This window comes from Oryza brachyantha, chromosome 3 (genome assembly GCF_000231095.2).
Source record: "Oryza brachyantha chromosome 3, ObraRS2, whole genome shotgun sequence".
Classification (NCBI taxonomy): Eukaryota; Viridiplantae; Streptophyta; class Magnoliopsida; order Poales; family Poaceae; genus Oryza; species Oryza brachyantha.
Genome location: NC_023165.2, coordinates 3304854 through 3329375, shown reverse-complemented (window position 1 = coordinate 3329375; position 24522 = coordinate 3304854). Strand labels below are relative to the sequence as shown.

Sequence of the window (24522 nt, the reverse complement as noted above, 5' to 3'; positions counted from 1 at the left end):
CGTTCGCTTTCTAAACTACAAAATGATATATTTTTTACGAAAGTTTTCTATAAAAAGTTACTTTGAAAATTCAAATTAATCTATTAATCTAATTTTCTAATTATTTTATAATAATTAATTAATTATGTAATAATTTATTTGTATGTTTTTCGCGTTTGTTAACAAATACCATACCGAACGCAGTCTACTTCTAACCTCGCTAGCCTCAAGATCCACATGTCACCCATACTACCATCCTTAATCTCATCAAGCACCTATACATTAGCAATGGATATTTTAGACTTTTAGTTCAATCCTTATTTTTTCCAAAATAATATTTTCGACCTTGGCAAAAAAAAAAAACCCTTACACATTCCTCACGGACCCACCTGTCAGTCCTCTCTTCTTCTCTTTTCGTCTCCATCCGACCATCCCCGGTCCCAATCCCCCCTCGTCCTCCCTTCACTCGGCAGCTCGCCGCCTCTTCCCTCCCTCATGGTGGGTTCGCATCTCGATCGGGGGCCGGCGATGAGGAAGACGACGGGCGTGGCCTCCAGCTCCAACAACGGCAGCCCGTGCGGCCTCAGCCTCAATGTGGCCTTCCTGCTCTCCATGGTGGCCACCAACCTGCTCTCCCTCTACCACCTCTCCACCCGTGCGTCGACCGCTCCGCCGCTCCTCCTGCCGCAGCAGCAGGACGACCAGCTCCTCCGTCAGCTCACCGCCATCCGCGCCACCGTCTCCCATCTCAACCACCTCCGCTCCTCCACGCCCCCGCCTCCCCCGCCGCCCCCCGAGCTCCTCCTCTACTCCCGCCTCGGCCCCCTTGCCTCCGCCTGCTCCGCCCACCCCGACCTCCTCCACTCATTCATGTCCTACACGCCGTTTGCCCCCTGCCCTGACGACACGCTCTCCCTCGCCGAGCCCCTCCTCCTCCGCGGCTGCCATCCGCTTCCCAGGCGCAGGTGCTTCTCCCTCACGCCGCCTGCTTCTTCTGAGCAGCTGCCCATCGACCCCTTCTCCCCGCTCCCGGACTCAGCCGTCCGCTGGCCGCCGGGGGCCAAATGCAGTTCCTTCTCCTGCATGCCGCCGTCTCTGGGTTTCGACATGGCGCACAGGGAGGCCGCGCGGTTCCTGCGGGCGGAGGGGCCCCTCGACCTGACGGTGGCGCAGCTTCTGCGGCTGGCGTCGCTGAGCCGCGCGGGGCCGATCCGGCTCGGTCTGGACGTTGGCGGCGGGACGGGGACTCTGGCGGCCCGGCTGAAGCGGGCAGCGAACGCGACGGTGCTGACGACAACCATGGACCTCGGGGCGCCCTACTCGGAGGCAGCGGCGGCGCGCGGGGTGGTGCCGGTGCACGCGCCACTGCAGCAGCGGTTCCCGGTGGGGGACGCGACGATGGACTTGGTGCGGACGGGGCATGCCGTGAACCGGTGGATCCCGGAGGCGGCACTGGAGTTCCTGTGGTATGACGCGGACCGGGTGCTGCGCCCCCGTGGGCTTCTCTGGGTGGATCACTTCTGGTGCCGGCGGGCCGACCTCGCCGCCGTGTACGCACCCATGCTGCGGCGCCTTGGCTACAAGACCGTCAAGTGGGCCGTCGGCGACAAGAGTACACCGGCGGCGGCAGCAGCCGGAGGCAAGCATGATGAGGTGTACCTCACCGCGCTGCTGCAGAAGCCCTGATTGTATCCTGAATCGATCGATTGGTTGATGTTCGAATGGAATGCACGCTTTGCTTCACTTGCTGCTCATTGTGTTCTATACTTCTACTATTATTACTCCCTTATATGTCTTTCCAAAAAAAAAGAAAACTACTCCCTTGTCTGAGTGCATCCAGGCCATTTTCCAAGTACCAAGCAGCATCCAGGGATGCTTCAGAGATCTTCAGAGGTCAATAGGCGAGGAGCTATTTTCAGCAGCTACTACTATTTCACGGTATGCATTCCTGGTTGAAAATCCTCAAAATTAATAGGTAGTGTAAGTGCATAAGTCAAATAGTTATCAACTGCATTTGTAAATGTGTGCACTTTGTCACCGCGATCCTTCCTATATGGGAGTCCAACACCTCATGTGAAAATTTTTGGCTTTGGTTTTTGATTACTCCAGACAAATGATGGAACATTTTGCTATCTTCCTTGGGATGAATCTTCATTGGTTTTACATAATTTCAGAGGATTATAGAACTAGGTCTATGACTCAAACCATTGCTACCGACCTGGTACCATCCCTGATTGAACTACCAAGTACTAGGGTTTATGTTACTGTAGAGTACCATTACCATCCTAACGGTACATGTGGTTACTGTGCGACAACTACAGTTGAATAGTACAAAACCACATCATATTTAATTAGATTTTTAAATTAAGTTTAAAATTTATTTAAATTTAAGGCTATTATCATGATTTTACTGCTACTGCCCAACAGCGACAACACGCTAACTTAGGGCATTCCCAACCCAATGACTAGGATGGTATCCATAGCATTAAATAAGTTGTCACCTAGGATAAAAAATGACGTGGCAAGTGAATAAATAAGAAAAAAGAATGAAACCATGATAAGTAGCATTAAATTGAAGTATGGAATATTTATGTTTGTATTGGAAGAGTAGTGTCTAGTACTAGTTTCTTAATGATGGGGAGTTTATAAAAATTATATCTAGTGTTACCCAGTGTTGTGGGGTAGGAATGCCCTTAAACCTCGGTTCTAACATCACTGAATCACAATAAAACAACAGTTTCTGCTGATCTATTATTCATTGTGTCTGCTTTCACCATGCTGTCCATGCATCATCGCTACTCCCTCCGTCCTAAAATAAACCAAACTTTCGGTTTCCGTGTCCAACGTTTGACTATCCGTCTTATTTAAATTTTTTTTAAGAAATTGAAAGAAAAATTAGTCACACGTAAAGTATTATTCATAATTTATCATCTAATAAAACAAAAATATTAATCATAAACAATATAGGAAAAAAATAAAAGATTGGTTTGTTTTGGGACTGAGAAGCACCTGACATTGCGCCAAAGCGGAACGCTTTTTGGAAAGAGAGTGAAACCAATCCCTCGTCGCTACATGTCTTCAACTCTTCATAGGAACCACAAAAAGGAGGTCTAGGTCCGGCCCGGTTCATGGACCATATGATTAGTTCTGAAGGAAAAAAAAAGTGAACTCATTTTTACCCAAAGTTTTCGCAGAATTTTCTCGGTTTTTCGGATGTTTTTGAATAATGTATTTTACAAAAATAAATCTATATTAAAATTTATCATCTTATCTTTCTAAAATAAATTTTTAATTTTATATTAGCTAATTTTATCTCTTCCATTATTAAATAACTATCAAAAATCATATAACCTTTCGTCTTCCCTTAAAAAATCTATAAAAACACGGAGCCATGATTGATTAGGCCATGGGCGTGACTTTCCACTCTTCTGCTCTCACGAGCCTCTCGCACACCAGGGAGAAAAAACAAACAAACCAACCGCTCTTTATTTAAGCCAAGACACCCATAGAGATAGATGACAGATCCGACGAAATACCGTTCTCTGTTTTCTTTTTACGAAAATACCGTTCTCTGTTGATCGTTCTTTCGCGTGCTTAGGCTGTAATCTGCAGCATTTTTTCTACTTAGGCCAATCTCAAAGCTTAGTTTCATGTCACTGTTTACAAGAGTACTAGTATGGGAAGCTGAAACATGAAACAACCATTCTCAATGGGATAGTTTCATTACACTGTTTCATAGGCTTATTATAGCATTTAATTCTTGTGTTTTGTTGATATCAAATATGCTAGATTAACTTTGTAGCTGCTGTTGTGTTTGGATCAATTTAATTACTTTATGGCTGCATACTAGGGCTGGAATTCATTCATGCATGTATGGCCGCATGCCAATAAACATGATCAAATAGTATAATATATTGATATAATATATTAATTGATTACATTACTCATGAACACATACTCTAGATTTATCTCAAGTGCGACCAAACTTATTCCAAATATGTTCCACTAAATCCTTCTTAAGTCGGAAATCAGCCGATCGATCTCGAATATCACTATCTTTTTCTAGAACTCTCTCAAACGGAACATTCTGATCAGGAGAGATTTCCGGTTCTTGAACCGTTGCTGAACTAGGAGCCACATTCAGATCTAGATTTTCTTCAATGTCATCTTCCTTCTCATCTTCAACTATCTTATTGTGAAGTATGATGCAAGCTAGAACAACATCTTGAAGTTGATCTCGGACAAATAGACGAGCTGGTCGTTTTAAAATGAAAAATCGACGACGCAATACCCCAAAGGCTCTTTCAATATCCTTTCTTGCCCCTTCTTGATGTTCTGCATACAACTTGTCCTTCTCAGTGATGGGCATATGTATTGACTTCACGAATACAGCCCATTCAGGGTATATTCCATCAGCAAGATAGTACCCTATATTGTGTTGATTCCCATTGACTATATACTGGACTCTAGGAGCTTGTCCTTTTAGCTCATTGATAAATATAGTAGATTGGTTCAAAACATTAATATCATTGTTAGAACCAGCTGCTCCGAAGAACGCATGCCAAATCCAAAGATCATGTGATGCCACGGCCTCAAGAATCATCGTCGGCACTTTTTCGGCTCATCTGTATCATCAAGTAACTCGCTCTTGTTGTTATCTGTCTCCTGAAACTGCGCACACCATTTCGGCTCGTCTTTTAGTATCCTCCACCAATGCACCAACGAGAAAGGCTTTCCAAACTTTTGCTCATGCATCTTCTGAGCCTCATCCTCTAGCATGTTATTTGAGTATCCACTTGTATGTATTTTAGTCACAGTACTCCAGAAGCCATTGAAATCATTGGTAGATGACTTTAGGCGTGTCCAGTGAACCTTCAACTGGTTTGTTTTCCTTGTATATTTCCCATTCCCTAACTTGTTAAATTCTTCGGTAACCTCCTTCCAAAATGTATCACCTTTCCTATCATTTCCCTTAATTGGATCTTTGGAAGCATTCAACCAAGAACTGGCCTGCAATATACAAAATAAAAAATATGTTAGCATCAATTATTGTGTAAATTGCAAAATGCAAAATCAGATGAGTCATCAGTGATTACCAGTCTCTCCTCCTCTTCATGACTCCAATATTTTTTCTTTACTTGCCTTTCTGCCACATTGTCGTCTTCATCATTGTCAATGTTCACCGGATCATTTGTTGACATACCTTGATTCACAGCTTGGGGCGTTCCATAGGCACTTGGTGGTGGTGGTGGAGAAATTGGGTTGAAGTTCATAATCTGACCAACCAAATGAAAATTTTCTCCATGCTGTTGTGGCTGGGGATAGTGTGGTCGTTGAAGGAAATTTAAAAAACCACCATGTGGATGGACCCTGAAATTTATACCAAAATCAGCTAGTAGAGGTGAAATTTGATATCCAGAATTTTTATACACTGAAATTTTCTACCCTGAAATTTTCTCCATGCTACTTTCATTCAACTACTTGCACATGCTGAATGAGCTATCTTACCATTCTGATGTATTGGACCTTATAGCAACAGTGCCAGCTAAATGGTACACTCAAGTTTGATTACGAGAACTGACTTGATTGATTGAAGCAAGCATCAAAACTAACTAAGTAACTGTACATTAAGCACTTGCATTCAGATCGTCCATGCAAACACATACCAAAATTAACTACTTGCAAAAGCACAGATCGGCATTCAGAGAAGAAATCAACAACCTGCACATATCAAAATCAAGTGCTTACCATGAGGTGGGGGCTTGATGCGGTGGCTATGGCGGCAGAGATGGGGAAGCACTCACAACAGACGTCGGCGTAGTCATGGCAGTGGAAGCGGGTGTCGCCGGAGTCGCAGCAATGGCTACGAACGTCGTCGCCGGTGGAAGCGGTCCCGGCACAGGGGGCGAAGTAGGCAGCGTCGACGATATTGTTGGGGATGTGGCAGCGGCGGATATCACGGGCGGCGCTACTGGGAGCGACGACGCATGAGATGAAGGAGGAGGTGGCAAGGGCGCCGATGCACACAGGGTTGTCGTCTTCATCCCCAGGCATCTTCCCACACGTCCTTTCCCTCCTTTTCCGGAAGTGCTCCGCCTAGAGCTCTCAGGGGGCACTCGATCCATGGAGCTAGATCTGTGGCGGAGGGCGAGATAGATTGGGAGGAGGTGAGCATGGGCGGGAAGAAATTGGGAGGTGGTGGGAAGATTGCGGTGGAGCGCGCGCTCTGGAATGAGGCGGGCGGCCGCACGGGATCACCCGATGAAACTTTCCTCAACTCAACACAAGTTTCACGATGTTTCCAAGCTCTTGATTATAGTGCGCAAACGTTTCGTGGGGATGAAACGTTCTTCTTCTCTCTCCTCTTCAAATCATGCAAATATTCTTTTTTTTTCTGACGTATCACTCTAATTTTGTGCATGACACTTCTATGATATCCCATTAACACTGGCCTTAGAACCCGGACGCGGTCGCGCCCCTGGGGGAACACCGGATTCGCAATCCCCCGCCGTGCCGAGCCCGCTTTGTCGCACGTCCACCACCGAGATAGTAGCAGGTCTGCGATATCGTGATTATCATTGTGATAACGATAATCGATCATACCGTCCAGTTTATGATAACGATAAGTCACAATTTAATTAAATAAATATACTGTTATAATTTATAATAAAACTTTTATACAGTGCCAAGCCAAAACTGAAAATAAACTTAGATGAAAAAAATCTAAAATCAACTTTAAATTTAAGATTTAAAAATTTAAAGATAATCGTTACCTAACACATGGTTTGATCCCTAAAACCGCAGCAAAGTTATTTTAAGTTTGTGTGGTGTTTACATGATTATCGTTAATAATTATGGTATCGCTGGTGTGCAGCGTCAACTATCAAACGGTAAATGAAACCGTGGCTCGTAGCAGTATCACGTATACGTACTACCCTGATCGCGATCGCAGGCCGTCGCACCCTCCAGAAAACGCCCCGGCCTCCCTATCCTGTCCCGGGTCTTATCTCCACGATTCCACCTGCAACACCCGCGACGCTATAAACGCCACACCGCAGCAGCGGCAGGCGGCTCACCGGAAACCATACGCGACACGCCGCGCCGCTCACACCTCGCCCGGCCACCGACTCGCGTCTCGTGAAACCAACCAAACCAAAACCCACCACGGTTTAGCCACACACACACACCGCACCGCGCGAGGTAGTAGTAAAAAAGAAGGGAAATCCACGCGCGCACCGCACCACCAGTCGTCCTCCCCTCCGCGTCCACCACCACGGCCAGCGCGCGGCAGCAGCGCAGGCACAGGCGCAGGCGCAGCACGCCGTGGCGTCCACTCGTCTCCTCCACCTGGCTGGCTAGCTAGGCCGCCGTATCTCCCCCCTGTCGTCTCCGGCCGCCTGGATCTGGGTCTTGGGGGGAAGCTGCTCTGCGGCCTGCTACGAGGCGAGGTGGCGATGCTGCAGCTGCTGATGGCGCTGGCCTTCTCGGCCGCGCCGCTGACGCTCTACGTGCCGCCGGTGCGGAGCCTCAGCCTCTTCGTCGAGGCTATCGAGGCCGCCTGCCGCGACTGCGCGCCCTACTCCCAGGGCGCCATCTTCCGCTTCCGCCTCGGCCTCTCCCGCATCCTCTCCGGCCTCGCCCGCGCCCTCCGCGGCTAGGCCGGTCAACTCAACCAAACCAACCACGGTGACTCCTCTCTTCCTCCTCCTCTGGATCCACACACCCCTCAGCTTGGCGACTCTCAAGTTCTTCATCTTACTGCCCCCCTTCGTAGCTTTTTGTCTAGTTTCTTTTCCTTTTTTTTCGGTTGGGGATTGGATGTAGCATGTAGAGAGGGGCAATAATCAACCCTAGTAATCTGTCCAAAGGGGATCGAGATTTTGTGAGGAAGTTAAGTGTGTTCGTTGTGGATGTGTATGTGCGATAGTCTCCACGAATTTGATGTGTTGTGTATAATTGGGAAAGTTTGTGTTCTTGATCACATGTTTGTACTAGCTGAGAACTGAGATGAATAGCAAGAACCCTTTGACTCTTTGATTCGTGATTTGCTCCAAATCCACTTGCTCGCACTCTTGAGAAGAAATATCAACAGCTCCTGCAAATTTTCCCCCCAAATCGAACAACTCCTAGGAAACACACGAAAAAGCAAAGAACCAAACAGCCCTCCTGACGGATTGGCCACGGCACCAGAGGGTCGGGTTGGCGAACGCAAACGCGATGGAGACTTTTTCGCCGACACGCGCGGGTGATCGATTCAATAGGCAACACCGCAACAGCATCAATTTTCTGTAGCCCATTTGGCATCGCTGGCCGCTGCGCACGTCTCGGCAGCGGCAGCGTCTGACGGTCGATTGAGAGAAGAGGTCCCATTGGTTTCTTTGGCGCCATCAGTGACAAAAGCCCAAACGATGAATAGACTGCATGAGTTTTTTTTACTGCATCCGGATAACCACGAGGCAGGAGCCTCCGAATTGCTTGGTGTTTTACGTGTAAAATAACCAAGCTAGTTGGGCATCAACAAGGATGAGATCTTGAAAGTGAGATCCGTAAGCTTCCGAATGGACTCGTCAACTAATCATTATGTTACTCGATCTCTCTCAGCTAGAGATGACAAAGGGGACCCGAGACCCGATGGGTATTTACTCCATTAAGGTATGTGTATGAGCTAAATATATTATATATAGTTAAGTAATTGGGTAAATAATTTCACCCGATGGATACGCGGGTATGAAAACGTTCTTATGATCCCATACCCGTTTACCCATGGGTAATAAATATCGGTTAAGTTCACATGCATGTCATGGCCCAATATTATATTAGCCTAGTCTAATTAATCAAAATCATAGGTATTTAAACCATCCATATATTTTCCACCACACTATATGAATATGTGATGCCCTAAGTATCTAGCGTCTATGCATATACTATATGGAAAATGTGATATTTAGATTGTTTTGAACTTTTGCGGGTATATGGGGTACCCGATGAGTAAGATTTACCCAAGCGGGTATGGGTATGAGGAAATTTTTTTACCCGTGACGGGTATAGGTATTTTAATAGTACAAAATTTTACTAGTAGGTATGGAATAGCAATACCCGATAAGTATTTACCCATTGCCATCCCTACCCTCAGCAGCCGCTAGCTGCCGGCGTGTACTGGATGTTGCTATATTATTATTTCTGCGGCGTTTTCATTTTTCAGCAGCATGGCCTATTGGCCTCATTGGCACAATGGCACGGTTGACTTGTACTGGAATTCAGGTGATGAGGCTAAATCAGATGCTGCTTGATCACTCCACCGGAACAATCCAGAACATCAAATTGCCCTTTCCGCACGAAATGTAAATTAAGCTCTTAGTGCGCTTAATTAACACTTGAGGGAGAATAATTGAGGCCACCTCAACTAATTCTCTTCTAACCAGCGGTTAGTACTCCCTTTTTTTGGTAGCGACAGATATCCTGTCGATGGCTGGTGAAAACAGATGGTCCAACAAATATGCAAGTTTTACCATATATACTTTTCTAACTGCTAATATGTTGTTTTGCATATGTTTATTATAAGTAAGCTGTAAGTGATAAACTAAGAGTCTGTTTGGATTAAGTGACTTTTAGTAATCCTTGAACTTTTTCCTAAAGTCTCTATCGAGGGACTACAAAATTTTAAGAGAATACACAAAAAAGTCTTAGAAAAGTCCTTCCTGCTGGGATAAGAGAGACTTCTTCCTAAAAGTCTTAGGGACTTTTTTTTTTATCCAAACAGGGTCTAAAACATCCTAATTTAGCATAAAACAAATATGAAAAAGTCATCAACATATGATCAGCGTGTAGAAACACTCACCCCCACCATCTTTTCGCTTTCACTCATACTTATAAGCCAAAATTTAAATTTAATTTTAAGATTTTTCTTCACCGTGGTTTTTTCAGTCTTAGCTTTTATATCACTAATAATACATATATAAAAATTTTATTTATAAATTATTTTTTATTTACAAATATGCCATAATTGTTCGCCCAATGTCAAAGGCCAAACAATCGCCCCCTCTAGCATTGAAATCGTTCGCCCACATTACCGTTTGACATTTACAACTCTAATTAGGTGTATATTTCTCGACTCCTAGTAGGATCAATGGGATAATGCTCTAAGCCTCTAACTGATGATAGGATCTAGACGGTTCGGCACATCAATGGAAGGAGACCCTTGATCCTTCGTATGATCTCCTGACAGATCGGTAGCATACGACTGAAAATCCCTTTCAATGACAATGATGTTCATCTATCTTTTTCATCCAGAGAACTCTCGTCTAGAACGTGAGCTCGCTAACGCATGCATCCATTGAAGAACTATCTGGGGAGTTCTTGGGACAGTGTAATGCTAGTTTCTGAAACACGACTCCTGCATTTTGCAGGGTCGACGTGTAAGTGGTAACTTTGCAGTATCACGGATGAGCATCATGCAACCTCGACTGGCTCCTGCTGTGATTGCCCGATATGTTCCAAGTTCATAATCTTTACTGGCTTCCCCAGTCGGGACTTATCTTCCATTTTAGCAATTTCTAAAGCCCTTGCACAGACTGGAAAATTCATTTCGTCCCATGAATCAAGAATTATGCCTGATCCGAGGCATAAATTGTCACGGTAGAAGGCTGCAAACTGACCAGCTGCTAAACCCTGATCATCTTCAGAAAGATGCACCACCAAAATAACTCTGTTTTCTGATGTTTGCTCTTGGGTCACGGTGCAATGATGGAACTCAGGACTATGACGTACCTGATATTGCAATAATTCAGATTAGTATGTTCCGCAGGTAATTGATATTGCTGCATATGACTGATCTTACAAATACAAATTGCAAAGTGATGTCTGATAAAAAAGATGTCAAGGAAAGTAAAGAGTAAATACATATTGTATAATAGAAGATTGATCAAGTGCCTAATATTTGGCGTTGGTTTGAAGCTGTAGCTGTTTCCCATTTTCCCTATTTCAAAAATACTGGTCAGGGTAGAGTTGAATCAGTTTCAGCATTTACAAGATGCTCATCTGCCCCATCACCAAGACTAGTTCATGAGATGTGAGCATGGACATACTATTATTACCAATCCAGCTAGGAAACAATTTAGCCATATTCAATAAAAATGACATCAGAACCGCTTGTAACTACAAGGAATTCCTGACACCAGTGCATCTATCTGAAGCCTGATAATAAATACAAGAAAAGGCATTATTTTTTTAACAAAAAGGATGTAATATGTTTGATAGCTTAATCACATCCCCATCTTTCAAATTGCTGGTGTTGAGAAAGCAGGTTCAAACAAAGGATTTTTTTCTTTTGAAAGGAAAAGTTCAAACAATAACGGGAAAGAAAAGGCTAAAAGGTTACTATAACCAAGTGCTACACTACCACAGAGGACAGACCGTAACTGTCTGGTACCTTGCATTTAAGTTGCTCATTGTTTATGGGTCCAGAATTGCTAAACCAGTTTAGCGATCCAACACGAAATGTGCGCCTTCTCTTATCCAGTGAATAGTAATTTCTTGAGACGAAAACCACATTATTTTTAACATCTTTCTCAACCACATACCTGCAAAAAAATAGTATATGCAATTTATTTCATGAACTTGAGATAAATAGTTGTGTGCTACATGAGGAAAAAAATTCTTCCAAATGCAAATGTAGAGGAAAACATAAGTATCCATTGGATATTGTGGCAAATAAATATTTAATTTAGTTAATGACAGAGGCTAGTATTTCCAAAGAGATACCCCTTACCAGGGTCCTCCAGGAAGGCGCAATCCTTGTCGTTGACCAATTGTATAAAACCAAAAACCACGGTGTATCCCTAGGTAGTCTCCAGTTTCAGCTTCCAACAATATCCCCTCCATCTCTCCTATATGCCTTTCAACAAACTCACTAAATTTGACCTAGAAAGAGAGAGTTTTCATTGCTAAAATGAGATAACTCAAGCAAATAGAATCAACTATATTTCTAATTAATGGTAAAGCAATTACCTTGCCAAGAAAACATATTCCCTGTGAATCCTTTCTATCTTGGTTAGGTAGGTCCATCTGAGCGGCCAGCCTGCGCACTTCATCCTGCAAATTATTAGCTCAATTTAGTTAAACCACTTGGTGCATCTGACCAAAATCAAATAAATTGATAATGCATCCAACCTTTGTTATACATCCCAGTGGAAAAAGAAGCCTTCTAAGCTGAGTCTGAGATAGATGTGACAGGAAATAAGTTTGATCCTTGACCTGAAAAAAAAAGGAGAGTCCATAAGGTGATTTCTTATGAACAATGTTGTTAAAAGAATTATTTGGTTTTGTTGGTGACTTCATCAGAAAAACGTTGTTCAAGGAACTATTTTTTAGTGTGAAGTGCAAAATACCTTGTCTTTTGAAAGTTGGAGCACTGATGGCCCTTCAACATTATCAAGTGATGGATGAACTACATGTGCATAATGTCCAGAAGCTATGTAATCAAATCCCATATTTTCAATAGCTTCTAAGAAAGCCCCTGCAACAAAAAAAATAATAAGAACAGGATGTTAGTTAAAAAAACACTTCCATTACAATCAGGTTTTCATAGTTAGAGTTGTACAAGCCAACACAGTACAATGTTCGTACCAAACTTTATTCTTGTGTTGCAAAGAACATCAGGGTTTGGAGTGTGGCCACTGCGATACTCGTTAATTATGTGAGACACCTAGATAACGTTCTTCAGAATGACTAACATGACCACTACATTGTACAAGGTGAAGAAAAATACCAAAACAAGGTTTACCACATGGTTCCAATACTCATCAGATAGATGGACTACCTCCAATGGTACATTGATCTACAAAACCAACAATTAGACCGCTGAGTTCATGTTCAGAAAACTAATATAGGTTTTCTCCGGATAAGTGGAGGAACTATAGAAGTTGCTAGTCTAGATATGATGCACATCAGCTATTAACGAAATGCCATGCTTCAGCTGAAACTTGAACGATTGTACCTTGTCACACACGGCTTGTACGTACTTCAAATCATCGTCCCACGGGCATTCGGACCAAAAGTTCCTGAAATCTTCCTACAGATTAAGCACTCAGCTATGCATTGGATCCTTCAAATCAGCGTGGTAGAAGAGAACACGACGAGGGACGCGTAAGTACCTGGAACCAGATTTTCAGATAGAAGGCGGTGCAGCGGTGGCCGGCGGCGTGGAGGAGGCGGAGCGCGACGCTGCTGTCGACCCCGCCGCTCACCAGCACGGCCACCCGCAGCGGCGCTCTCCCAGCCTCCACGCACCGAAGGAGGCGGTCCTCCCCCACGTCCACATCCCCCAAGTCCCTGGCGCCCGACGGGGAGGCCAGGGGAGGAGGAGCGGAGGACGAGATGGCGCGGAACGGCCGCGGCAGCAGGCGGGAGCGGAGCAGAGACCTACGGCTCAGGGAGATCGAGCTCCGCACGAGGAGCGGGCGGAGAGCGGGGAGGGTGGAGACCACGCGCAGCAGCATCGGCGGCGGCTCCGGCAAACCTCACGGCGGCGCCCGCGGCGGCGCTTCTCCCTCTCCTAGGAACTGGATTGGGTTGCTTCGGAGTTCGGTGGCGCCCCCGGGTAATACGTCTTCAAAAGACGTTGGCGCCTTCAGGGAGACCAACACGTGCATTCTGGAAACTACTTTAAAAGGAAAAAAAAAACAGCAGCGCCCCCACTGTCTCTGAGCACCTAAAACCCTCGAGCCGTCATGTCGCTCTCCACTGTCCACCACGCCGCCGCCGCCGCCGGCGGGTCGGGGAAATCCTTTTCCCCGGCCGCTGCGACGGTGCGCCTGCCGAGGAGACGGCTTCCTGGCGCTGCCGCGGTGTCCGCGGCGACTGTGGAGGCGGACCCGGCGGCGGACAGGGTCGCGGCGCTGAGTCAGGTGTCCGGCGTGCTGGGGTCGCAGTGGGGTGACGAGGGAAAGGGGAAGCTCGTCGACGTGCTCGCCCCCCGGTTCGACATCGTCGCGCGGTGCCAGGTTACGAGATACGAATATGGTTCCCCCCTTTCTGTGGATGGCTGTTGCTCTAATCCGTGCCTGGTTGCTTGTTTAAAGTTTATCTTGCATGTTGCTCGGAAGTGATTTTTGGAATCGAGGTTGTGTTGGTGGATTGATGTTTGATCTCGATGGTAGACTCATCTGCATGTAGAAATTCGGATGGTAGAATCATATCTGTTCGTAGAAATTCAGCTTGTTCAGGCCTAACTTTTTGTGGTTTCTATGGTTTAGGGATCACCGCAGAGAACCTGTGGGTTTGTCTCTGAACTTCTGAAGTGTGTACAGAAGAACAAATTTGCAATATCTAGAAATCCGTTGTTTTAGTGGGTTGTAGGCTTGTAGATGATGAGTTCTTACATGTCCTAGAAGGCAGCTGGAGCTTTCTGGTGGTGGTAGCAAAAAGGCCTGGATGCTTGATTATGACAGCAAAAACTAATTGTTATTACTTAAAACATGTGTCCTTTGGATCCGGCAGGATTAACTATTGGTGATAATTTAGCTTTCCTAGTAGTAGTTCTGAACGAAATGATTATTTCATTGTCTGGTGATGTCTGCTAATCTACAGCTGGAGCTCATGTTCGCATTCTTTCTTGTTGTAGCTTCTGAATGTAGCAGAAAAGCATGTACTTGTTTCGTTGCATATGAAGTGTATGTGTGGTGATACTTGCTGGATTTACTTATTGTTTTTCAGTATATGGGGTAGCGGTCTATTTCTTCTAGATAGTTGACAAAGATGATATTGTAATCTTTAGCCTCAGCACAACAAATGCACACAGCCAAACATCTCAAAATAATAGTGGTCTATTACTTGTAGGCTCTAATTGCTGTCAGTTTATCGATAACCAAAAGCTACCATAATGGCTTATGGTTGCCCTGGAAGGCCATATAATCTGTAACAGTGTCCTCTGGTCTTAAGTATAGCCTTACCTTAGTTTCTACTTTGTTTAATATCAGGGTGGAGCAAATGCTGGACACACCATTTACAATTCTGAAGGAAAGAAATTTGCTCTCCATCTTGTTCCATCTGGTATTCTCCATGAAGGAACATTATGTGTTGTTGGCAATGGAGCGGTGATCCACGTTCCAGGGTTTTTTAATGAAATTGATGGGCTTGGATCCAATGGAGTCAACTGCGATGGAAGAATATTGGTCTCTGACCGGGCACATCTACTCTTTGACCTGCATCAGGCTGTAGATGGTCTTAGGGAAGCTGAGCTTGCTAATTCCTTCATAGGGACGACTAAGAGAGGCATTGGACCATGTTATTCCAGCAAGGTCACTCGAAACGGGTTGCGAGTCTGTGATCTAAGGCACATGGACACTTTTGGGGATAAGCTTGATGTCTTATTCAAAGATGCTGCTTCAAGGTTTGAAGGCTTCGAGTACAGCAAAAGCATGCTCAAGGAAGAGGTTGAGAGGTACAAAAAATTTGCAGAGCGCTTGGAGCCTTTCATTGCTGATACAGTTCATGTGTTGAATGAAGCTATCCAACAGAAGAAGAAAATTCTGGTTGAAGGTGGTCAAGCAACTATGTTGGATATCGATTTTGGAACTTACCCATTTGTGACTTCTTCCAGCCCTTCAGCTGGTGGAATATGCACTGGCCTTGGGATTGCCCCCAGGTGCATAGGTGACCTGATCGGAGTGGTAAGTTAACCTATTATAACTGAGACCTCTTCTTTCTATCATATGGTGCTTAGTGATTCCAATATTTCACATGCAGGTAAAAGCTTATACAACAAGGGTTGGCTCTGGGCCTTTTCCAACTGAACTGTTTGGAGAGGAAGGCGGTCTGCTTAGGAAGGCAGGAATGGAATTTGGGACAACAACTGGCCGCCCAAGGCGTTGTGGCTGGCTTGACATTGTTGCACTAAAGTACTGCTGTGATATCAATGGGTTTTCATCTCTTAATCTAACCAAACTTGATGTTCTGTCTGGATTACCAGAAATTAAGTTGGGTGTTTCTTATAACAAACCTGATGGGCAGAAGCTGCAATCCTTCCCAGGGGATCTTGATACCCTCGAGCAAGTACAGGTAATTTCTTTTGGCATGCCATTGTATTGTGTTTTTTGAATGGCAAGGTCTTTGGATAATATAACATTTTTTTGCTGAACCTTTTTGGGTGTTGTCCTGTTGTAAGATGCAATATGATAGCTGCCATGAATGCCTTGGCTTCAGTTCCTTTGTCTCTTTAACACTTGTGGTATTTGCAGTTCTATAGTAGGGCTTATGCAAGGTTTATAGCTTTATATCCTTCATCTCTCATACGCAGAATCTTTTGTTTCAGGTCAACTACGAGGTGTTGCCTGGGTGGCAAAGTGACATTTCATCTGTTCGGAGTTACAGTGAACTTCCCCTAGCTGCCCAACGCTACGTGGAGAGGATAGAAGAGCTCGTTGGCGTTCCAGTTCACTACATTGGTGTTGGACCTGGGAGGGATGCTCTGATATACAAGTAAAAGCAACTCCATTTGGTCATCATTTGAACCAAAAAAGTTCTGCCCTAACTTGTCCTTGAGCAACGCTCATCAGCATTGCTGTTATTTCGTCGGTAGCTGTAATACATTGGAAAAGCTACTGACTGGTAATGTGATGCAATGCCTGCAATAATTCTGAGAAATCTTCCAAGATATCAGCATAATATGCAATAATTTTGGGTTGCTTTATACTAGCATTTATCTTTCGACTACAATCGTTTCGTGCTAGAGACCCCTATATTCTGCACTGATAATACTGAAAACTTTCCTGCTTGGAAGCCTGACAAACATCAGCAATTTGTGTTGATCCGCTCTGGAGAAGAATTATTTTGACTTGCATTTCATGATCGTGATATGGTCTTGGAAAGCCACAGATTGTGTTGGAGACAAGCAACTCCACTTAATTTTCCAAGGCCAAGAACTTTGTTTCAGGTTCATGAAATGCATGCAGACTCATTACCCATCATTTTTTAAACAAAAAAAACTCATTATCCATCATATGATCAGATTACATGGACTTGGAAGTTAAAGCTTTTGCATCACTGAAATGCCCCATCTGCATGCAGATACGCAAGAAATATGCTGAAAGCTTGTGCATGGAGTACTAAGATTTCGATTTCAAATTCAAATGTCCCATATGGGGATGGGCATGCACCCGCCAAATTGTTCGACCTCATGCAGATCGTCCATCTGGAAGCCGCCATTGGCGCCCAGCGCGCCGCCGTGGCCACCTGCGATGTCGCTCATGTCGGCGGCCAGCGCGTCCCAGTCGAACTCGCCGTTGCCGCCGAACCCAAACGCGTCCGCCAGCTCGCCGTCGTCCCCGTGGGCGCCGCCGTTCTTGCCTGCCGCGCCGTCGTCGTCGGCCTTGAGCACGCCTATCTGCTGCAAGAACTCCTTGAGGTCGAGCTGGGGCTTGTCGGCGCAGAAGCCCGCCACGGCGGCGCTGTCGCAGCACGGCGCGCTCTCCATCGCCGCCGTGGCCATCGCCTGCTCCAGCGCCTGGAAGCACGACATGGGCGGAGGAAGAGCCGCGGAGCCGGCGCTGATGGTGACGGTGGAGCACGGCGACGAGGTGGGGAGAGGCGGCGGCGGCAGGTGGGCGCGCGCGGGGGTACGCGGCGGCTTGGTCGGCGACGAGTTCTTCAGCTCCTGCAGCCTCTGGTGTATGACGTGGACGTTGTGCTGCGCGTTGAGGTTGAGGAGGCCGTAGGCCGGGACGGCCGGGGCGCCCCCCCGTGCGGCGGCGGAGGCCGGGAGCCACCTGAGCCGCTGGTGCGCCGCGGCGGCGGAGGCGGCGCGGAGGTGCGGCAGGTTGAGGAAGGCCTCGGGCCCGTAGAGCCTCCGCGCCGCCTCGTCGTAGGCGAGCGCCGCCTCCTCGGCGGTGGCGAAGGAGCCGAGCCAGAGGCGCGTCCGCTTGTTGGGCTCGCGGATCTCCGCGACCCACTTCCCCCACGTCCGCTGCCGCACGCCGCGGTACTCGCACGCCGCGTTCTGCGGCCCGCCCTTCCCCCTCGTCGGCCCCTTCTTCCACCCCCGCTTCCTCCCGTAGCTCTCCATGCCGTGCCCGATCGATCACCTGCTCCCCGCGCCAGCGCCGCGCGGGCGAGATCACAGGGAAACGCACGCACCGCGCGCGCGGGTGGGTGTGTGGGTGTGTGTTTGCTCGGTGTTCGAGCTCGCGGGCGAGGCGAGGCGAGCAATCAAACGAAGGGGAGGCGCGCGGGTTTTTGAAGTGGGAGCGCGAGGAGTGGAGTGAAGTGGGAGGGAGGGGGAGTGTGTGTGAGAGTGTGAGACGACGGGCGCGGGGGCGCGGAGAGGATAAGTAGGTCGGCGTGGGGGCGTTAAATGTCGTCACGGCTCGCCGAGGCCGGAAGGGCTCAGATGCATGGCATGGCACGGTGGTGTCGCGCTTTCTCAAGACCTTGCGAGGTATGCATGCATGTGACCGTTGGGGGCATCTCTAGGACGTGCACTCTGCAGTCCATTCTTGCAAAACGGTTTTTCTGGTTTAGGTTAAAGCATAGTCTTTTTTTCGTTTATGTTTATAACTCAAAATTTAAATTTTAAAACTTAAATGTATAGTTGATTTTGGTTATTTTTATTATAGTTTATTTTACAACATTTGGTTTTATATCATTAAGAACACGTATATGAGAGTTTTACACGTAAATTATTTTTTAAACTGTTAATAAGTTGTTTCACTTATACTTATTTTCATCAAAACAATAAGGCCAGAACCATTCTTTTCCAATTAGTGCATTTTTTATCCTCTAATTATAATTATATGCTCAATGCAAAAATAATTTTTTTTCTTCATTCAACTCTATACTACTACAGATAATTCATGGATTTCTTTATACTTTTCAATATCTATCACAAAACCATAATTCAAACAATCTCAAAATCTTAGGTTAAATGAGTATGGCCTAATTAAGAGACTTGGACGACCAGGTAAACATAAGCTGACCAATGAATAATTAACGGACTACAATATTTACAATACGAGTGTTAATCTTTGGAGCGACTAATCCAGTCATCCTTGTAAAAAGGGACAATGAATTGTGTGTTGCACTGATGTGGCTTAACGGTTTAATCGAGAAGTTAATTGTGCTGCTGATAGATTGCTTGCCTACTTGAAAACAGTTTGCATTTGTAGGAGGAAATATCATTCTGGGCACCGTCGACATACGTACACTCACCGATCGAGAACGTACGTACGGACAGCATGGCGTGCATGCTGATGCTCCATTGTTTGTTCAGAGTCTCTACCATATTATCATGGTATGAATGCGAGGTATAAAGATCCACCTCACAGCATTTTTGGCTCTCACGAGAGCGTCTCTTTCACATGCTTCTCGTCCACGTCGGACAGGCTGCATGTGTCCATGTTTCCATGCACGCATGATTCTCGGCTCTCTAGCCCTCCTGCCTCCTGCAATCTCAGCTTATCGGTCTCCTGCTTGTCTCACTCTCTGACCAACTGCAATTCTGGATACCAATGCAGAAATTCTATGAGAAAAAAAAATGCTTCTCTGATCATCTAGTAAGGCACTCCAACGCTGCTGAATTCACTTTTCAGCTAACACTGCTAAATGCATAAACATGTATCAAATCGTATAAGCTATTTGGATGTCATATTATCCTTTTTTCAGTACACTATTGAATCAACCAATGCAGAATACAAAGCATTTTGCAGCTGTTGGTTTTCCTCGGTAAAGACGAAAAACTGTATATTGGATTAGCAACTTAAAACGAAAACAGAATGTGCCCTATACATCAATTTCGAATCAACAAAGCAAGCCAGTACTGCTATTATCCTTTCAGAAAATGGCCTGGGTCAATCTGACAAAAGTATGATAAAAATGAACTACCAGAGGTAATGTTTGTATCTTCCAGAATTTAACAGAACCTGTTGGTCACTTTCTAGGACTCTAGGACTACATATATGCATATCTTTACAATTGCAGTGTCTGCTGGATGTTTCAGGAACCTTTCGAGCAGATGTCTGGCAACCCGGTTTCCTTTCTTTGTAAGACACCTTGCCGCCAAGGGTCATTATATAATTTGTAATGCAATACCTGCGAAAACATCCTTACTCAGCAAATATGAAATGTCAACAGAACCACAATTCTAAGGTGAAGGTAGAACGCAAGAGACATGAGCAAGTATTTACTCTTTGCAGTAAACTAGTATAGTATCATTCTGTTAATTCTTTGCTATTGCAAGTGTAAATAAGGTTTCAACTCTACCACAGCCTATGCCTGTTAAGTTCCTAAACACCTATGCCTGTTAAGTTCCTAAACACGTATCAATGTTGCAAGCTTTTACAGTAATTACCTGTATGAAAGTAGCAAAGACATCATCAACGTCGTCTAGTTTTGAGACCTCAACAGACCACGGTGCCTCTTCAGAGAACAGTCTTTTCTGCCTCTGAGCCTCCAGCAATATTGAGTCGCGGTAAAAGAACCTCTGCCACATCTGGCGCACATTTCTCAACATGAACTCTATTTGTGTTTCGTTTATCCCCTGGCAAGATGGAAACAGTAAGAATGTGTCCAATGTTATGACTGAACATGAAGGAAAATTAATGCAAACACATACTCGAAGTATTCTAATGAGGTTTGGGATGTCATCTTCTTGTATACGGACTGCAAAGCTGTTGTAATTAAGCACATTCTCGTAGGGAAGAAAAATTCCATCCTACAATTTAAGCCAAGATAGAAGATAATTATTAGTAGGTCACATGATTCTGAGAATGACACATTATAACCTCCCTTGATCTGTGATAAAAGAATGGAGAAAATGATATTGTGATACCTGAATTACTACAGGAATGCATCCTTGAAGCATGCCATCCTCCATGCGCCCACTCCAGCCATCCCCAGGCAAGACACCACAGAAAATAGAACTTGCTAGTTCCTCATAATACTTATCAGATCGCAGATAGGTAACTGTAACATTGGCGGTGTGCTGCCTTCCAAGCTTCCCCTGCTTATCTGGTGTGGAACCAAATTCAGCTGCCAGCTTTTGCCGAATACCCATGCTATAGCTGTATTGTGCCGTAAAAGAAGATTAAGATACAATTTGATCATATTTTTTTACAAACAAATGAAGAGATGCATACGTGTCTTCAGGGCGGCCATCCTTATAGGCTGGTCCCAGATTACCATTGAAATAGAATAGTGTTGTACGGTTTTTCCTTGGCCTGCAAAAATCATATTTTGACGCTCTAAATAAGATTGGTACAAATATACTCAAAAGTACTCACATACCTTGCCCATAGTTTTAACCAGATAGCTGCTGGGTTAGGTTCCTTCCATGCTGGAAGCACAAGATCCTTTCTTGGATCAAAACAGGGATGGTTGCCTCTTCTATCAACAGGAATATAGTTCCAGTTGTCTGCCCAATAAGCAGTTGTTGAATTCTTATGTTTTGCGTTAGTGTTTCCCCAGTGGACGAGCATCATGCTGTTCCAGATTTCTTTAGGAGCATAGCAGGCACCTTCATCCCACGAGAAAAACTGCTCTTTCATATGTTGGAAAAAAAATCGATTAATGAGTATGCAATAATGATTAAAGAATCGGTATGATATTAGTTACATACAAACACAATACCCACCCAGATATGATCTCTTCCAGAAGTGCGGTTCCAGTAAGGATAGTGCTGAGCTATGTGATCATAAGCCATTCTGTAGTACTCCAGAGTATGGTAGCTCCTGAGGCGCAGGTCCCTCTAAAATTAACACGTAAATTACTGGAGGAGAACAAAAACAATTTGAGCACAACAAATGGATATAACTGCTACCGGCATCTGCAGATGCGGGGCATCATCAGATCTAGTTATTAGACACGAGTCAAGAACTGGCACATAGAAATAATCAGCTTCATCAGCATTCAATGTGCGGTGGGGGCTAGCAAGGATGCTCTCATAGAGTGCTATCTACATGGAAAAATAATTCAGTTATACATTGGACAAATCAGCCTGTGCCCTATTAAGCATGATTTATGTTTACTATTAACATGGAACAACAAATTAATCATAACTGCCACTCTGATAGTAATTAGCTTAGCAAACCTGAGCACCATACAGTTGCTTGGTCCATATGGTTCTGTTCTTGTCATCATATATCCTGTTCACACACTGAAACTTGAAATGCCTTCCCTGCATCATTTGATTTCAAATCAGCAGTAAACCTTGGAGAATTTAAGGAGTAAAACTTAGTAAATGTACTTACTTCAAGAAGATGACTGTCAAATTCAGCTGGCAAATCATAGACATAAATAAGTGGTCTTTTTTTCTTGGCAACAACTTTAGCATCAATGGAGCTAGAGCCTACGTTTTTCAAGTCTGGTAAACTCATTGGTAGTTGGAGCCATGAGGGTAAGCCATATGCAAGTGAATATGTTGATGGGATGCTGCAATCAATCCCGAAATATCCACTGTCACACTGAAATTTTTTTTTATTCAATTAGATTATAGCTTAAGAAGGTGGCAAACACAAATCAGCAGTTTAAGAAGGTAGCAAACACAAAAGCAGTCAGTCAACACATCATGACTTTTATCTGATCAACTTGTTTGAAAGATACCTGACAGAAACCACCACGGCAATGTCCATGCCCTGAGCACTGGTTAATACAGCTGCATTCAACACGTGTCTCACAAAATTGCCCCCAGAGTCCGTCATATTTGCAATCGCATTCGTCTTTAAACTTCACCTTGGAAGAATAAGCATCCTCAGGATCCACATTGCACCATCCTAGCTTACTCTTGTTTGTTGTGAATATATCCGGATCAGGTGTTTTCCAGTCAGTAAGCTTCGGGCCATCCGGTTTTGCAGGTAAACTAAAAGGATGAACTAGAGAAGTTCAATGATACTGAATCACTGATTGCTGAAGTGCAAATAATATTCTTGTGTTGTTTTAAAGCAAAGAGAAATGATTGAACCACAAAAGCACCAATGATCCCCTTACATTGTTTTAAAGCCACAAGCTTCAGCAACAGGGCGATCTGGGTATTTTGTTCCTGATCCACAAAAGCACATTGCCCTTGTTGTGTCACACTGGGCTGGACATATGGAAACTATCCACCGTCCGACAGGCCATTCTTGGGAACTTGGGAGGTTGCATTCCAACTTCTGAAGCTCCTCACATCGTTTTCCTGTATATGATAACCTTTTGTAGAGATTAGCAACACACTGATATGATTTAAAATGTTACAACAAGAAGCTTGGGAAACAACAACAAAAAAATGAGCAAGGTAATGGTACAGATGCCTCCACCGTGCATAGCAAGCAATCCATATGATTCTTTTTTTTTTCAGGAAAAAAAAAGAAACAGAAACTGGTACAAATGAAACTCTTATGCTATAACTGATAGCAATTCACAAAAGTAGATAGGCAAGGCAATGATCTAACAAAAAGGGCAACTTAATAAAATGTTAAACGATTAAAACCCAACCTTGTTAAGACTGCAAGTTTATATTGTAACCATTAAATCTTTTAGTGATTTAAATACCTTGTGAAATCGCAATTGATTAATCAAGTATAAGCAAGAACACTACATTAATTGAGCTGAGAACTTAGGACTGACCAGCATATCCATGAAAGCATCTGCATTCTCCCAGCTCATAGTTGCAGACACCTTGTCCATTGCAGTCTTGATCACACCGCTTTGCGCCTATAAACTGTTCCAGAAGAACAGCAAGATTAATCTAAATGAAGCTCAGCCAATGCGCAATGTGCAATGGTCAGCGACAAAGATAAGGGCATACTTCAGTAATATTAACAACCGATAAGCCGGCACCACACCCAGAAAGCCATCTGCCAATCTCAGCTTTCCATGGCGCGCCACGGTATGTCACCGCACCATACGAATCAGAAGGGAACTGCCCCCTGAGACGTGAGTCAACCACTCCAGCGCCTGGCAACACATTCCTTGGCCGGCGAACACCATGTCCAGCACCAAAGTAATCCAATGAGGAAGGGAGGATTGGCACCATGAATACATGGACCGCAGTGACGAGCATCACCAGAGCGCCAGCCACGCCCAGGAATGCCCATGGACATTTCGTCGAACGGATCGTGCGCATGGTCAAACTATCATCTGAAAGCCCCAGTCCTTGTCATATCAACCGGGAAACACCACGAGCTCGACGCGAGGTCGATCAGAAACGCATGAGCTTCACTCCAAGCAGTCGCGGAGCCACCAAATTCCCGGAGCCTCGCCTCCGCCTCGGCAAGCCGAGCTACGCCTAAAAAACCACGCACAAAGTTGACACCTACATCAGATAAGCGAAAAAAAAAACTACTACTCGTTCGCAACAGAGAGCAGCAAAATCGAGACGAAACCCCAACCTGCCTCGGCGACGCCGCGCTTCGACTTCCCGCCTCGGCGCGCCGCGGCGTCGCGTCCCCCCTCCGCCGCGCACGCCGTGCCGCGCTGGACCCCAAATCACCCGTCGGCCCTCGGCCCGCCGCCGCGCCTCGCCTCCCTACCGTGCCGTACCGCTGCCGTCGCCGCCGCCAGCGCAGGGGAGGAATTGCG

General features: G+C 45.2%; 6 protein-coding genes across 8 annotated transcripts; 2 read left to right on the top strand and 4 right to left on the bottom strand.

Annotated features, from left to right (window-relative positions):
* Positions 1 to 410: 410 nt before the first annotated feature.
* LOC102701157 (probable methyltransferase At1g29790) lies at positions 411 to 6437 on the top strand. 2 transcript variants are annotated; one of them, XM_040521532.1, is made up of 2 exons: positions 411 to 1917; positions 5673 to 6437. In XM_040521532.1, exon 1 carries the CDS (start codon positions 475 to 477, stop codon positions 1663 to 1665), a length of 1191 nt encoding a protein of 396 aa, XP_040377466.1. In that variant the 5' UTR covers positions 411 to 474; the 3' UTR covers positions 1666 to 1917; positions 5673 to 6437. The 2 variants fall into 2 exon arrangements, with proteins under 2 accessions (XP_040377466.1, XP_040377464.1); XM_040521530.1 differs by lacking the exon at positions 5673 to 6437 and adding an exon at positions 5195 to 5548.
* On the bottom strand, positions 3947 to 5212 carry LOC107303729 (glutathione S-transferase T3-like). Its single transcript, XM_015834244.2, has 2 exons — positions 5076 to 5212; positions 3947 to 4989 (listed from the first exon to the last, which is right to left on the bottom strand). The coding sequence occupies exons 1-2, from the start codon at positions 5178 to 5180 to the stop codon at positions 4579 to 4581; spliced, it is 516 nt and encodes a 171-aa protein (XP_015689730.1). The 5' UTR covers positions 5181 to 5212; the 3' UTR covers positions 3947 to 4578.
* Positions 6438 to 9978: 3541 nt separating the features above from the next.
* Positions 9979 to 13591, bottom strand: LOC102704682 (tRNA-specific 2-thiouridylase MnmA). Its single transcript, XM_006649422.3, has 10 exons — positions 13131 to 13591; positions 12974 to 13048; positions 12761 to 12814; positions 12604 to 12682; positions 12366 to 12493; positions 12148 to 12231; positions 11986 to 12069; positions 11747 to 11898; positions 11408 to 11558; positions 9979 to 10746 (listed from the first exon to the last, which is right to left on the bottom strand). The coding sequence occupies exons 1-10, from the start codon at positions 13473 to 13475 to the stop codon at positions 10429 to 10431; spliced, it is 1470 nt and encodes a 489-aa protein (XP_006649485.1). The 5' UTR covers positions 13476 to 13591; the 3' UTR covers positions 9979 to 10428.
* Positions 13592 to 13665: 74 nt separating this feature from the next.
* Positions 13666 to 16668, top strand: LOC102704958 (adenylosuccinate synthetase, chloroplastic). The gene is made up of 4 exons (XM_006649423.3): positions 13666 to 13979; positions 14955 to 15647; positions 15724 to 16035; positions 16289 to 16668. The coding sequence occupies exons 1-4, from the start codon at positions 13707 to 13709 to the stop codon at positions 16457 to 16459; spliced, it is 1449 nt and encodes a 482-aa protein (XP_006649486.2). The 5' UTR covers positions 13666 to 13706; the 3' UTR covers positions 16460 to 16668.
* A 433-nt stretch (positions 16669 to 17101) lies between these two features.
* Positions 17102 to 18037, bottom strand: LOC121053860 (dehydration-responsive element-binding protein 2E). Its single transcript, XM_040522077.1, has one exon. The coding sequence runs from the start codon at positions 18035 to 18037 to the stop codon at positions 17102 to 17104; it is 936 nt and encodes a 311-aa protein (XP_040378011.1).
* Positions 18038 to 19617: 1580 nt separating this feature from the next.
* On the bottom strand, positions 19618 to 24115 carry LOC102700608 (probable glucuronoxylan glucuronosyltransferase F8H). 2 transcript variants are annotated; one of them, XM_006651023.3, is made up of 14 exons: positions 23750 to 24115; positions 23569 to 23662; positions 22951 to 23137; positions 22567 to 22822; positions 22215 to 22427; positions 22055 to 22141; positions 21785 to 21919; positions 21599 to 21712; positions 21253 to 21500; positions 21105 to 21185; positions 20798 to 21029; positions 20582 to 20680; positions 20318 to 20506; positions 19618 to 20058 (listed from the first exon to the last, which is right to left on the bottom strand). In XM_006651023.3, the coding sequence occupies exons 1-14, from the start codon at positions 24065 to 24067 to the stop codon at positions 19963 to 19965; spliced, it is 2349 nt and encodes a 782-aa protein (XP_006651086.2). In that variant the 5' UTR covers positions 24068 to 24115; the 3' UTR covers positions 19618 to 19962. The 2 variants fall into 2 exon arrangements, with proteins under 2 accessions (XP_006651086.2, XP_015690231.1); XM_015834745.1 differs by having other exon boundaries at positions 22951 to 23151; positions 23750 to 23841.
* Between the last annotated feature and the right edge of the window lie 407 nt (positions 24116 to 24522).